The 15,946-nt window shown below is 36.9% G+C and overlaps 1 protein-coding gene across 2 annotated transcripts in view; it reads left to right on the top strand.

The window, feature by feature from the left end:
* The first annotated feature begins 10,157 nt into the window (after positions 1 to 10,157).
* The window catches only part of LOC127437565 (transmembrane protein 178B-like), an 8,636-nt gene continuing 2,847 nt past the window's right edge, over positions 10,158 to 15,946 (top strand). The window contains exons 1-4 of one of the 2 annotated variants that reach the window (XR_007896578.1): positions 10,158 to 11,662; positions 12,362 to 12,478; positions 12,831 to 12,968; positions 14,393 to 14,773. Coding sequence is in view for 1 of the 2 variants with exons in the window: in XM_051692561.1 (XP_051548521.1) it covers positions 11,281 to 11,662; positions 12,362 to 12,478; positions 12,831 to 12,968; positions 14,393 to 14,649 (894 nt within the window). In the remaining variant the exon portion in view is untranslated. Of the gene's footprint in view, positions 11,663 to 12,361; positions 12,479 to 12,830; positions 12,969 to 14,392; positions 15,866 to 15,946 lie in introns of those variants that run through there. The other variant, XM_051692561.1, reaches the window with a different exon arrangement.

Genomic DNA, 15,946 nt, shown 5'->3' with positions numbered 1-15,946 from the left:
CAAATGCTGTGGATTGAGCTTCACTTAGTTTGAAACTGAACATTCCTGGAACATTCCTTAAATGTCAGTTACCCATAGACAGGATAGAACTGTATATTGGACACTTTGTCCTCAATTCAAAAGTGACTTTTAATACCATGTCCCGAAATACAGTGGAAGAAAACTGTTATTTAATTAAGAAATAATGAGGATATTTTATGGTGCGGACAATGTGGTTTTGTGTATTGTAACCGAAAGCCCCAAGTCATCTTGTACTCTAAACAAACATGACCAACAAAATGTGCAGTTTACATAATCAACAAGATCTCTATTTTCTGCTTCCCAAAATATCTACTGTACCTCTCTCTTTCATTTATACACACACAACAGAGACATTTTAATTTCTTGAATCTTTTGCGCCACAACTCACAAAATTCAAAACGCGATATTGGTATTCTTGTGCTTGAAGTACCCTTGATCGCTCATACTCTGCATTGCCCTCTGGAGCTGCAGTAGTCCTCTGCAGGCTGGAGCTGGGGTGGGGTGAGCTGGCGACAGGCCCAGTGCAAATCCTGAGGCTGAGAGACAGAGAGAGACTGGGGAAGGCAGTAAGCTGTCGGCTCCTGTGTCTCATTCCTGCCGTGGCCTGTCTGAACAACCACAAACAGTGGAGTTCAAAAATGAGTTCAAAGAAGCTGACATGGTCAATGTCACAAATCTGATTAGTGACCTAGAAATATTGCAAAATCCGAAATATTTATTATTCAATTTACAATAAAATGGTTCTTTGCCTTGAATCCTAATCCAAAATCTTAAAACTTTCTGTTTATTTATTATTATTATTATTAATTTTTTTTTATCAATTTTTGAATCCCAGATTTTTAATGTAGACCCAGACTTCTGAACTCCACTGGATGTGTTTTACCATGGATAAGAGTGAACTTTTTTGCTATTGTTTCTCTGATTACTTTTACAGCATTTTTTTATATGGTCATAATGTTTAAATTACCTGGATTTTCCAGTGATCAGGCTGCACGATGATGTAGCTGAACATTCTGCCTTGCAATTAACAGCAGCTTCAGTCTGTATAATCTGCCTGCATCTGATTGAGGATTTCTCAGTCACAAAAACAGACCGCCCTAATTGAGGCCCTGAGTAACATGTTATCTGGGGTTAGTCAATGTTTTTGGCTTGAGTGCCAAGTCAGTGTCCTTGAATATTTTGGAGAATAAATATGCAGTTCTGACTTTCCTGGCCAAACTGGGTATTAAAACATTAAATGTTTTAGTATTCTGTACTATTTAATTAGTAGCCAGTAGGAAAAATTATTAAGACATATAATAATTTGAATATTTTTAAAATGCAGAAATGCCAAAATGCATTGGTTAATGTTATTCATTTTTAGTCTAGTAAAGGTTTTCACTGCATTTGTTGCTGGATTCCTCTGTGCCATTTAAAATTAATCAATGAACGAATCACTAAATAACAACAACAATGATAATAATGATAATTATTATTATTGTTATTAATGTATTTATATATACTATACTATACTATACTATAATGTAATATAATATAATAAATTACAGCAAACATTTTTCTGAATATTCTGAACAAAATATTTATAACCTCTTAACTTTATATTCATGGGTAAAAGTAGACCTCAATTTTATGAGGAACCTCAAGACCTACTCTCTCTAACAGTATGAAATAATTATAATTTAACAGAATAATTGTTATTGTTATTATTATTATTATTATTATTATTATATTTTTTATTATTATTGTTTATACTACTACTACTACTACTACTACTAATAATAATTATTATTATTATTATTATTACTATTATTACTTCTTTTATTATTTTATATTATTATTTATTTGAATTTTACTTTCTATTCCTTAGCCCTACCATGCCCTTAAACCTAACCCTTTTCAAGTTTTTAGAGTTTCATTATGATATGAGCTAGTTACTATGTTAATTAAGCTGTTTTTCTTTGTGGGAACCATTGGCTGGTCCCTAATGTCAGCTAAACCTGGGGCAAACACAGATATAAATACTCATAAATCTGATGTAAAGTCAGTCTAATGGGATTTTGTTTTTCCCTTAGTCAGGCCTCTGGCACACACTTCCTGCTGCCAGTCACTCCCTTAAAGATGAAAACTCACCCTGCACCAACTCAATACAGATGAATCAAGCAAATCCTGTTGTCATCATGCATCCCTGCATCTGAATGCAAGTCAGAAATGTTTATTACATTACTGTGATCATGACCAATAGAATTCATTTTAAATGTGTTCTATATCTTTGGAAAGCTTTGAATACTGCAGGTTTGAATGGAGGTGGTGAGATCATCTGAAACAGATGGGATTGTTCTTGTGTGTGTTGTGTTCTGATTACCTGATCAAGCGATTTTCTTACCTCTCACTTTGCTGCTCCGGTCACATTGAGCTGCTTAATGCAAATATTTATGCATGAATCAATCTATATATCCACCTATCCATTCATTCAGTCTATGCCTTTCCTTTGGCTCACTTTATGGGTTTCTTCCTCTTTGCATTGTCTCTGTAATGCTGCCGTCAGCCGTGCTTAATAATTAAAGGCATGTCCATCAATTCGTCCATCTTATGTAAACTATGCACACGGCTTTTTGTCAAACCAAGGTCCAGTAAAAAGTTGATGCTACCATATGGATGGGTAATTGCCCTGGAGACACATGTGTTACTGTTACATACATACACTTTGAGGAGAAAGGGGGCGTCTAGAAGTCCTACAGTCCCTATATGGCAAAATTAATAAATAATGAAATAAAATGTATTGTAAATACATATGGTAAACAGCATAGATGACAGAAATATATTTTATATTATATATATTTTATATTATATTATGTATTGTTTAACCCTTCATATTTAAAAATATTTTAATCAAATATAGGCTACTACAGGGGCAAGAGAAAGTTTTATTATTTTTTAAATATATATTTTAGACAATATTTGGGTTTAAATATATACAAAAATAAATATATTAACATATTTTACAATATACCTGTATGTTTGCAATATATTTCCCTAATGTAATTTTGAGTTGTTTTTTGTTTGTTTGTTTTTATAGATATTGTATACAAAACAACATTGAAAAACAATTGTTCTGTAATATGTTTTGCCAATTAGGTTGTGGTAATGTTATCCACATGCATATACAGCATGTGTATCAGTCAATACAATGTGTACTTGTGCTGCTAATGCTCTGTCTATCAGTCTGTACATGCTTTTAATAACTTGCATTGGCTGAGCAGTGGTTGACCTCACTGTTCCCAGAATACAGATCTCTCCTTGCAGCTGTGTCAGCCTGCGGCAGTGAGGACAGGAGGAGAATTTGGATCATCATCAATCAGCATATATACATAATACAGCTCAGACTGTCGTTTAAGTTCCATTTAACACAGGTTTATCATCGGTTTTGGTAATGTGATAATGTCAGTTTGCAGAAGTGCCGTGATGTCCTCCATGTGTTATTCATTGTTATGTCTGGTAAACATGCAAGGTAATGTAAAGTGACTAGTAACACAGATGGGAAACACAGATACTTCCATGTACTGTAGAAACACACACACATACAAAATAGTGAGTATAAATTGGAGTAATACAATCACTAAATTAAGGTTTATAAGAAAAGGACTCCATTTACAAAAATATCTTTAATAACATTAATACATTCTTTGTTGTCAGTGTTGCAAAGTTTCTTACTGCCATTTATATAATATATGTAATTTTTTTGCATAGAATTCAGTATTATTAATTATATAAAAAACAACTGTTAAATAATGAATGCAGTTAATCATGCCTTCTGACCATATTGACTAAACAGTACTTTACTCATCTGCCACAACAATGTAGGCTAAATGTGTTTTAATTATCTGAATTATTATATATATATATATATATATATATATATATATATATATATATATATATATATATAATATATGACACACATTAAAATACCTATATGAGATTCTTATTTTCACCTTTGTCAATGTTAACCAGCCAATTTATTTTCCCCTCACTCTCATGTTCAGTAAGACTCCTCCACTGCATCATATGATCTACATGCTCAGGTTGTGACATTGTTGGCATGGTGAAAGTCACTCTTCTTAGGTATCACATCATCAGCTTTACCTCTCAGCTGATTTTAGACAATTTACAAATTTAAAATGCCCTTGATTCTGATGTCAAGACAGTTCATGTTCGAGAAAGGATAATTTTATTATTTTTATGCAAGGTTATTACTTTATGTTCAGATTATTGTCATTAGTATTTCATTCTGAAAATATCAAGTTAAAAAACATTAGCTGAGTAGTTTGAGTGTGTTTCTGAGTTTCCCACATGCTTTGCTGTTGTTTCGAAAAAATTTGAAGATGACAAAAGAGCCGAGTTTGCATTTAAGGAAAGAATCATGTTATTCTCTTTATGCAAGAACTGGCTTTGATCAATAAAAAAAATAAAAATAAAAAAACTATTAAGTTATTGCACAGAAACACACTAGTTGAGTATGCTTCAGAGTTTCCTTCATGTCTCTGTTACTTCCAGAGAGTTTGAAGATGACAAATGACTCAAGTTTTTCATTTTTTGGAGAAGCACAGCATGAAAAGTGAGGAATTTTGTGTCGGTGCTCTCTCTCTCCCTCTCCCTCTCCATTCTTCTCTCAAGATCAGTCAAGAACAGTCAGGTCAGAATGGCTCAGCAGCTCCCAGCAGCTTCTGCAGTTTAGGGCGCCTGCGTGAGTGAGTGAGTGAGTGGAGGTGTGTGTGTCTGTGTGGGTGAGCTCCTGCAAGAGAGCTGCCTGTTGTAAAGAATTTCTCACTCATTTGGCATCTATATCAGTACTGGCATCAGAAAAAATACTCAGTTACCATTGCTGGTAACACTTGACAAGAAGGTTGCATATGTTAACATTAGTGAACTCAGTAGATAACATGAACTAACAATGAAAAATACTTTCACAGAATTTATTAATGTCAACTGCAAAATAAACTGATCCATTTCTGCAAAAAGTTATCACATTCAATACAGTATATTACTACAGTATATCAAGGCGATTGTAAAAAAGGTACATATAGAAAATAACACTTAATGTTTATACAGTATATTACATTCATGGCACGACCCAAGGGCCTTTCAGCCTGCTCTATGTTAACCCAACAGCATATTGCATCATGGTGCAATGTGTCCAGGTGTAACACTTGCAGAAGTTGCATATATGCATATGCAAACAAATGTATTGCTAGCTCAATAAAAAATAATTGTGTTAAATGCATGTTTCATTTTGGTTGCTTGCAGCTTTTGGCACATGATGTAGAACTTTACTCCCCCCTTTCTCTCTCTCTCTCTCTCTGCCTCCCTATCTACTGTGGTGCTGACTCACTGTCACTGGCCCAGAATCTGCTGTTTGCCTGCATTGTACCCAGCTCACCTTCCCACCAATTAACACCGCCTCAGCACCTGAATAAAAGCATTGCTCTAAAATAGAGTGATATGCTAAAATCATTAAGATAACGGTTGAGCTAATGTGCTGGCTTTATCAGTCTGGTACATATGAACAGTATATGCAATATTAGTAACTTATGTAAACAAGACCTAATATGTTAAAAACTTGAATGCATAAGAATATCGGAATTATTATGCTATCTGTACAGAAATATAATCTGAAAATGTGTGTTGGCATTTTTGGTGGTGTCTAGTCGTTTGGATGATATCACGTGGTGGACTTCTCAATATTACTGAAGTAAAGCAGAGGGCATGTACTCTGCAACACAGTGAATGGTAAATCTAACACAAAGACAGTTTGATGAGACAGCTGGTGTGTGGCTACTGCCATCTAGTGGACACAAGATTCTCCTGCCAAACTGAAAGCAAACTGAACAAAATATATTGACACAATCATTAAAATGTTCTTATTATAATACAAACAAAAACATGAAAACAACCTTTTTGGTCCTGCCACATTATTTGAGCCATTTCATTCTAGGACAAACAGACAAAATGTCTGTTAATACAACTGATTGAACATAATTTAGTAATTGCATAAATAATTTATTTATAAATACGAGAGGTGGGCCTTTTTTTCTTCTGAAGTATAATTTAAAAAAAGTAACGAAACTTAATTTTTTATGTTTTATGTTTTTATTTTTTTAGTAGTAGTATTGTGGTGTCCCTGAAAACTTCCCTTAATTGATTCTTGGAGTTTTAGGAACTGTTATTAGAATAAATAAATTGTAATTATGTTGTTAATGTCTAAATAGACTAAAACAACCAGGCTGGAGACTTGTGGCAGTTAAACCAGCCAATAGGAGCACAGTGGGTGCGGTCCAACAATTATGACATAAGCAACACTATATAAACCCTCACCGGGCAGAGAAAGTTTAGAGTACTTCTGCTAACCCTAACGTTCCGTGGCTCTCTGTACGGGATTTGTACTGTTTTTATCTTAAGCTTTCAGTACATTACAGGAAGTGGCCCGTAGGTGCGTCCAAAAACTCTGACGCTCAGGCTCACAGGTTTGATGGTCTCGTGCGTGGACAGCCCGGCTGCCGCCAAGAGTTCCTCTCTGATGCACGTGCTTCAGGTCTGTGGGAGTCTTGTACACTGAGTAGATCAAATTGAGCATGGCGAACTTTTGCGGGTCCATCCAGTGATTCTGCGAATAAGCCTATGCTCAGACATTCTCTCTGGAGGAAAGGATTATTGTGCTTTTTCTTTGTGCAAAACATGTTTGGTCAAAGGATAGCGTCATGCACGCCCTTTTTTTTCTGTCTTGATAACGTTTTGTCTCCGTGAACCTGTTTTTCCAGCGTCTAGAAAAGAAAATGAATTTTTCATTTGCTCACTCAAAATGGTGGTGGAAATGGGTTTGTGTAGTCCATCCCAGATGTGTTTGACTTTCTTCTGTGGAACACATTTTTAGAATAATATCTCCGCTATGTAGGTCATTTCAATGCAAGTGAATGGTGGTCAGAACTTGGAAGGTCCAAAAAGTAGAAAAGGCAGTATTAAAGTAGTTCATAAGACTCTAGTAGTTTAATCAATGTCACCTGAAGCTATCCAGTTGGGTTTGGGTGAGAGCAGACCAAAATGTAACTCCTTTTTCACTGTACGTCTTGCCATTGCAGTATCTAGGAACGATCACTATTTCAAGCTTGATTACACATCCTAGTGCTTGACATGTGCAGAGGGCTAGCTGGCGATAGGAAGTGTAATAGAGTTTGAAATCATGATTGCCAGTGGGACTGCTGATGTTGAGACTTATAATGAAAAATGAGTTACATTTTGGTTTGTTCTCACCTAAAACCGATTGGTTTGTTTCAAGTGGCATAGATTATATCTGATGGATTACTTTAATGCTGCCTTTTTATCTGCTTTTTGGAGTTTCAAAGTTTTGGCCACCATTCACTTGCATTGCTTCTGCACTGTTGGATACATTCTTATAAAAAATCTTTTGTGTTTTGCAGAAGAAAGTCATACACCTCTTAGAGGGCATGAGGGTGAGTAAATGATGAGTTATCAATTTTGGGTATCATTTAAGTTTAGACTGAAATGACAATGAGGCTCTGAGGGATAGGTGACATTCACTGGATAAAGATGTAGGTCACATCTAATCTTCATGTTTTCTGGAGATTGCACTATTAAATCTTTATTGCACTATTTTCATGCACAAGTTTTCGAACAGCTTGTAAAACCTCAGTGCTGTGTATGTTGAGTTGACTTGCGTACCAGTGTACAAAAAGCAGCATTGTGAAAGTGGCTACTACTGTCAATACACATTATTTTTTTTTTCTCTGAAGACGGCAAACAAACATCTGCCTTTTCTCATTCAAGTAGATTGGAGCACTGGGTACTTTTAACTAGAATATAGCTGGCCACTGGCACACTAAGATGGCCACTGAGGTGACTGACTTGAATAAACTGACTTTAGTTACCACATTAGGGACCAGACGAAATCTTCACCTTTTGTGTTTTAAAACACAGAATTGGAACGGCAAGCTCTGGTGTTTCAAGATTAAAACATTTCTAACATTGTCTGAGACTGGAAACAAAATTACAGTAAGCTTTAGCCGTTTAAATGCATCTGCATTTAAGTTACATTTTTATACTAATCGCACCAATGGAATTGCAAAAGTGATAATTTGCTCATCAAGGAACCATTAGCATCAGGAGTAATGCTTCTGAAGGTCATGTTGGTTTCAGACATTGATTGCTGAAAGTTTTATTTGAAATGTCTTGAATAAAATTTTGGGGACGCTTGCATTAGTACCACCAGTCATGTATACAAAGCCAATCAACAATGCAGTTTGTTTATGCTGCTTGCCATTGGTAAGAATATAATATAATAAACACTAGATACATTTTATCTATGTATTTATTATCCAGATAAATTGAACTGAATGTTATCGGTACACTGGCTACCTTTATAACTTATAAGCAGTCACTGTTTTAAGAAGTGATTAGTTTAGGCTAGATATTTGCATGTCAACTGACCAGGCGAAAGACCTTATTCACAGCAGTGCTTTCTTTGAGTTTTGATGGCAAATGACAACAAGCATTTGCGGGATGGAAGTACAGTCTCTTCAATGGGCTGAACTGCAGTTTAAAGTGTCTTTGGATCGTCCCACGGACAAAATATTGAACAAATAACTTTCTAAGAACATTCAGTAGAAAAAATAAAATAACCTGAGTTGTGGAAAATCAGATGAGATCTTGATACAGCTTTATGCCAAATGTGCCATTGAACAGAAAAGTCTGTCACATCCTTGATTTCATTCTTGTTAAAACCAAAGATTGCTGTACTTTGAATAAGGTCTATAGAGCTGTTCAGCCATGACATCAATTTGTAGGACAGCCCAGAAGGCCAATTTGCCATGGTTTCCCTTGGGAATTTCCAGTGGGTTTTTATGATGGGGTTTTTTAATTTGAGTAAACATTACTTGTAGATAATTGGACAATTTGTTCTTCAACGTAACACACAGCCATACCTCAAACTTTGAATCTGAAGCCACTATGTTTATAAAAAATTTAACATTGCTAACAAGTTGCTAGGACAACAAATACCACAAGCATGTGAGTGAATGTGCCTGAGGAAACAGGAAAATTTTGTGTTTCTTATCTAGCAACTTGTAGTAACATAAGCTTCAAAATTCACATTTGGGTATGACTGTGTAATTTTGTATTGTAGAAAAAATGTTGAATTATCTTAAATGTTTACCACAGACTTATTTTATTCATAAAATCCAAAACTGCCATTATAAAAACCCATAGAAAAATCTCGAGGGAACCCATGGCTTGAAAATGCAAATTCTCTTCCAGGTTTTTGGACTACAACCTAAACAGCTCTATGGGGTGCCACACTGGTTTGATTTGATTCCCTAACATCTCTCAAAACATGTGTAATCAGATTCACCTAATGTGGTATTAAAAAATGGCAAGTTGTTTAAAATAATTTATTTTCTCCCAATTTGGAATGCCCAATTCCCACTACTTAGTAGGTCCTCCTGGTGGCGCGGTTACTCACCTCAGTCCGGGTGGCAGAGGACAAGTCTCAGTTGCCTCTGCTTCTGAGACCGTCAATCTGCACATCTTATCACGTGGCTTGTTGTGCATGACACCACGGAGACTCCGCATGTGGAGGCTCATGCTACTCTCCACGGTCCACGCACAACTTACCACGTGCCCCATTAAGAGCGAGAACCACTAATCGTGAACACGAGGAGGTTACCCCATGTGACTCTACCCTCCCTAGCAACCAGGCCAATTTGGTTGCCTAGGAGACCTGGCTGGAGTCACTCAGCACACCCTGGAATCGAACTCGCGACTCCAGGGGTGGTAGTCAGCGTCAGTACTCGCTGAGCTACCCAGGCCCCAAAAAATTGCATATTAAACACTTCAGTAAAAGCTAAATTATTTAATTCACAAATATTTTCCCTACTACACTACAGAAGCACACAGGGTTTTTACAACTTTTGGGATTATTCACCCAAAAATGTAAAATTTCTCATTATTTACTCACCCTCATCCCAAATATATATGACTTTCTTCTGCAGAACTCAAATGAAGATTTTTAGAAGAATATTTCAGCTCTGTAGGTCCATACAGTGCAAGTGAATGGTGGCCAAAACTTGGAAGCTCCAAAAAGCACATTAAGGCAGCGTAAAAGTAATCCAAAAGACTCCAGTGGTTAAATCCATATCTTCTGAAGCGATCTAATTGATTTTGGGTGAGAACAGACCAAAATATAACTCTTTTCTCACTCTAAATCTTGACATCATCAGTCTCCTTGGTGATCATGATTTCAGGCTCAATTACACTTCCTAGCACCATCTACCGTTCCGTGCATGCGTCAAGTACTTCAGAAGACATGGATTTAACCACTGGAGTCGGATGTATTACTTTGAGCTTTTTTGAGCTTCAAAGTTTTGGTCACCATTCACTTGCATTGTAAGGAACTACAGAGCTGAGATATTCTTCTAAAAATCTATGTATTCTGCAGAAGAAAGTAAGTCATACATATCTGAGATGGCATGAGGGTGAGTAAATGATGAGAATTTTCATTTTGGGGTGAACGATTCTTTTTATGTGTGTGGACTGCATTTGTGGCATTCTGTCATTGCCCCAGGCAATAATTATTTTTTAAAATATTATAAAAATAATTTTGAATGCATTATTTTGAACGATGTGCATTACTTGACCATTATTAGTGGTAGCAAATTATTGTGAAGCATTCTGTGAGTATAACTAAGATTTGCATTAACATGAAATATCAAGTGATGGTTAGAAGGCAGACAAGTCTGAGTTCTCCAGATTTGGACATGAATAGAGTGAATAACCAATTTCTCAATTTTAAGTGCCTTAAAAATAATAGTGGATACATTTACATTTATTTAACATCCTTAAATCTTGCTTTTCTTATTTTTAGTTTTCCTTTTAATTTATATAGGCTATTAATAGTATAATTTTCAGTTCCTGTGTCTGTGATTGTCATATGTACTCATATGCAGTAAGCTCGCAGAGGAAGTGCATAGCCCAGCTCTACCAACAGGCTACGTGAAGGCTAGAGGAAATAACAGTCGGAACGGGATTATTGTAATAATGAATGCATCACATGAAATTCAAAGGGCATGTTAGCAGAAAGCACCACATTTCGACGTTTTAGTGCGAAAAAGCATGCACAAGCTGTATTGATTTGCTGCATCGGTCAAAGGAGCTGTCCACCATGAGGTGCTGAAGCGGCGGCCTTGGAAAACGATGGCAACGGGGAAGTGGCTTTTGTACACGGGTCTCTGTCTGTCCCTCGTCGCCTTGTGTTTCCTGACAGTCGCAATCTCATCGGATCACTGGTACGAGACGGACGCGAGAAGATACAAGGAGCGCTGCAGCACTTTCTCGAACCGCAGGAGCGACCCAGGTTTCATTTACATCCCCAACCACAGCCTTCCACTGCGATCCAGCCGAGCGAGCCTGGACCGATGGGAGAACCGACTGCTGCTGTCTAGAAACCGGCGACAGCTGTTCGCGATGAGTACGGCGGACGAGTGCAGCAGACGCTACAATTCCACCAACATGGGGCTGTGGAGCAAATGCTATAGACGAGGATTTGACCCAGACATCGAAGAGCTCGTTCAGAAAGGTAACAAAAGAGGAGTAAATGTTTGCAATCTATTTTTTTTTCTTCTGCTCGTTTAAAACAGATACCCGGCAAAGGGTACGCTCACACCGAATGGGTTTTTTGCGTCCGTCAACACAAGCGTTCTGCTCTATTCGTGCGTTCCGTAGTTTTTTTTTTTTTTTCTTAAATAGAACCATTGTTTTAAGTTGTGCATAATGGTTCCCCTAACGTTCCCTTGACCTCTAAATTCCAGGAACCTTTCTGCAACCATACTGCAACATAACATCAATCAATCTGCAAGCATATGCTACTAGGAGGAGAGCCTGGGAAATGCCATGTCTAGCTGTAAACCCATATTTCTAATGCATTTCACACCGCGTATTGGCTTGATAAATAGGCCAGTGAATTATTTCAGAAAATGCCATCTTATGCCATTAGTATCAGTTACACAAGGATTCCTATAAACACACTGCTCTTCACATATCTAAAGAAATTTTCCATATATGTAGGACACAGTGAGAAAATAGATTGGCAGCATCTTGATTTTGCAGATTATAGTGTGTACACATGCTTTGCAATAAATCGTATTGATTTAAAGCATAGGAGCATCTCGAGAGCATCTGTGTGGTTTACTCATCTAAATGTGATGCTTGTCCATATGTGCAAATTCTGAATATCATTCTGGGTGTTGACTAATTTTTCCATTCTTGTTTTTTCCAGGAAAAATTGAGCGTTGTTCATTTATAAGGTACTTTTACTCATCCTCTGTAGCAGTGCGAAAGGATCTTTTCTACAACATCACCAAGACCATTCAACAAGATGATTGGCATGCTCTGCGTAAGTAGAACTTATGGCACTTCTTTGGTCTGTATCAGGGTGCTTTACTAGGTGATAGTAATACAGATAAATAGTAATGAGTTGCACATTTTTACGAGTCAGAAATGTCTAAACAAGAAATCATATGAGCAAGGCAGTCATTGGGGTGATAAGGGGCCCACTAATGTCCTCTTTGGAATACCATACTCATTGGGACCTGGGCAAGGGGGCCTGCCCATAACACATTTGTTTCCAAGGCCATGTATCAGTCTATTGATCAGTCTACAAGCCCCATGAATTTAAGCGAGGACTTACATATGAATATAGTTGTTAGCAGTACAGTATAAAACAATTTGCTTGTGTCCTCCTCCAGATTTGCGTCGGATGACAGCTGGCTTCATGGGCATGGCTCTATCCATCATTCTTTTTGGCTGGACCATTGGTGTATTGGGCTGTTGCTGGGAGCAAGGCCTCATGCATTATGTTGCTGGTCTGCTTTTCCTTATGGGAGGTATGTGCATTTCCATATGTGACTTTAAGACTGTTTATGCTTTATCCTAAAAATCAATGAACTGATATTTGTTACCATAAAAGTCCCCTGTTTGTGTATCACACCTGTAGGCGAAGTCATGCAGTGTTTCTGTATGTCCAGTGTTGGGGACGCTTCTTTGAAAATGTAGCTTCCTAAGCTACTCATAGCTTAAAGGAATATTCCGGGTACAAGTTAAGCTGAATCGACAGCATTTGTGGCATAATATTGATTACCACAAAAATTAATTTCTACTTTCTTTAAAAAAAATGAATGGGGCCCATTTTTGGAGGGTTTAAAGGCAGAAAGTTTCAGCATTTTTGATGTTGTTATGGCAAAGAAATTGGATATAAAATTAAGACAGAAAAGTTTGAGTGATTTTATCACACTAAAATCATACATGCATATTGTCTTGTGGCTATTCTTTTGAAATAGAGTATTTGTAAGCATACTTGGCAATAAAGCTGATTCTGATTAAACTTTTGCAGATTGGCCCTGTTCACTTCCATTGTAAATGCCTCACTGTAACCATATTTTTATTTTTAGGAGGCACAAATTGAAATTCATTTCACAAGCTTAACTTGTGTTGAGTCTGAAATATTCCTTTAAAGTAGTTAATTACAGTTAAGATACTCTTTTAAAAAAAAAAATAGTAACTACACTATATTTTATAACAAAAAGTAGCTAACTACATTGAAGCTATTTAAAGAAAATATTTTGTAAATATCTATACATGTATACAATATCAGATATAATTCATTATTATTATTTATTTAATTAAATATCACATTATAGTTATGTTTAGTTAGGGTGACAATTTATACTTACTAACATTCATTTTTACTAAATATAAGTTAAAACACAGTCAAAATATAGTAATAAATAGCAGCACTTAACTAAAGACAGTTACTTCTGGTGAAGTCCTTTTAAGGCTGCACACGGGCTAAAGTTAATTAGTAAATCATTTTTATGAACTTGTTCATTTAAATGAACCGTCCGAAAGAACCGACTCACTAAAATTAACTGGTGCTCCCAACACTAAATATAAATTATGTGTATGATAACCGGTTCATTTACCTGAACTATTCGAAAGATCCGGTTCACTTAAAAGATCTGGATTTCCCAGTGCTACATGAAAGAGGATGGTTTACATGAGTTTGTTTGATAACTCCCTCGGCTCCATTGCTGCGTTTGCGATATAATGTGACAGAAGTAGCGTTTTGTGATGCTACTGCACTACTATTTGGAAAATGTAGCGCATTACCGGAAAAGCTACATTATTGTCATGCTACTGAAAAATGTAGCTAGTTGCGTCACTACTTTTAGTTAGTTACTCCCCAACATGGTGTACATCAATATTTCTTGATGACTTAGCATCTACCAACCAGTGTCATGTCCCACCACAGGTACCTTCTGCATCATCTCGCTTTGCACCTGCGTGGCTGGCATCAACTTCGAACTATCTCGCTACCCACGTTATCTGTTTGGCCTTCCAGATGACATAAGCCATGGGTATGGCTGGTCCATGTTCAGTGCCTGGGGAGGGCTGGGACTAACCCTCATAGCTGGGTTTTTCTGCACTCTGGCACCATCGATTCAGCCTCCACCACCAACCCGTACTTCCTGTCCCAAGTCTCGCATGGAGAATGGAACAGTGTGCTAAAGCTTCGAGTATCTGGACACTTGGTACATTGGCATTAACTGCTGTTCATAGACTTCTTCATGGGAAGGAAGAGCATTGAGGCTGATTAAAGACTATTAAACATGGAAGGACATACATTGTGAAGGTGACAAGCCTTGACTGTTGGGTATTTTTAATATTGGATGGATCTCTGTTATACAGTTGAAGTCAGAAGTTTACATACACCTTAGCCAAATACATTTAAACTCAGTTTTTCACAATTCCTGACATTTAATTGTTGAAATATTCCATCTTAGGTCAGTTAGGATCACTACTTTATTTTAAGAATGTGAGTTGTCAGAATAATAGTAGAGAGAAAAAGGGTAAGGCTTGCAAGCCGAAGAACACCATCCCAACCGTGAAGCATGGGGGTGGCAGCATCATGTTGTGGGGGTGCTTTGATGCAGGAGGGACTGGTGCACTTCACAAAATAGATGGCATCATGAGGAAGGAAAATTATGTGGATATATTGAAGCAACATCTCGAGACATCAGCCAGGAAGTTAAAGCTTGGTTGCAAATGGGTCTTCCAAATGGACAATGACCCCAAGTATACTGCCAAAGTTGTGGCAAAATGGCTTAAGGACAACAAAGTCAAGGTATTGGAGTGGCCATCAAAGCCCGGACCTCAATCCATAGAAAATTTGTGGGCAGAACTGAAAAAGTGTGTGCGAGCAAGGAGGCCTTCAAACCTGACTCCGTTACACCAGTTCTGTCTGGAGGAATGGGCCAAAATTCCAGCAACTTATTGTGAGAAGCTTGTGGAAGGCTACCCAAAATATTTGACCCAAGTTAAACAATTTAAAGGCAAAGCTACCAAATACTAACAAAGTGTATGTAAACTTCTTACCCACTGGGGATGTGATGAAATAAATAAAAGCTGAAATAAATAATTCGCCCTACTTTTATTTTGACATTTCATTCTTTAAAGTAGTGATCATAACTGATCCAAGACAGGGAATGTTTTCTACGATTAAATGTCAGGAATTGTGAAAAACTGGGTTTACATGTATTTGGCTAAGGTGTATGTAAAATTCTGACTTCAACTGTAAAAGCACACTTGTACAGTTATATAGAAGTGGTGTTCGTCTCTGTGTTCAGTAGCCCCTTTATTCCCTTGAGCGTGTTAGAATTACGACAAATTCACACTTTCAAAAACTTTTCATGTAAATATTTACTATAAATTTCATTACGTGCTGTTGTTGCTTTCAATGTCTATGATTTTTTCATTGGACAATAAAATGTCTCATGTAAGACACAATCTCACTGTTTGTACTCAA

The sequence above is a fragment of the Myxocyprinus asiaticus genome, chromosome 48 (genome assembly GCF_019703515.2).
Source record: "Myxocyprinus asiaticus isolate MX2 ecotype Aquarium Trade chromosome 48, UBuf_Myxa_2, whole genome shotgun sequence".
Lineage (NCBI taxonomy): Eukaryota > Metazoa > Chordata > Actinopteri > Cypriniformes > Catostomidae > Myxocyprinus > Myxocyprinus asiaticus.
The sequence above is the reverse complement of the archived record's forward strand: the minus strand, read 5'-3'. Positions and strand labels throughout refer to the sequence as shown.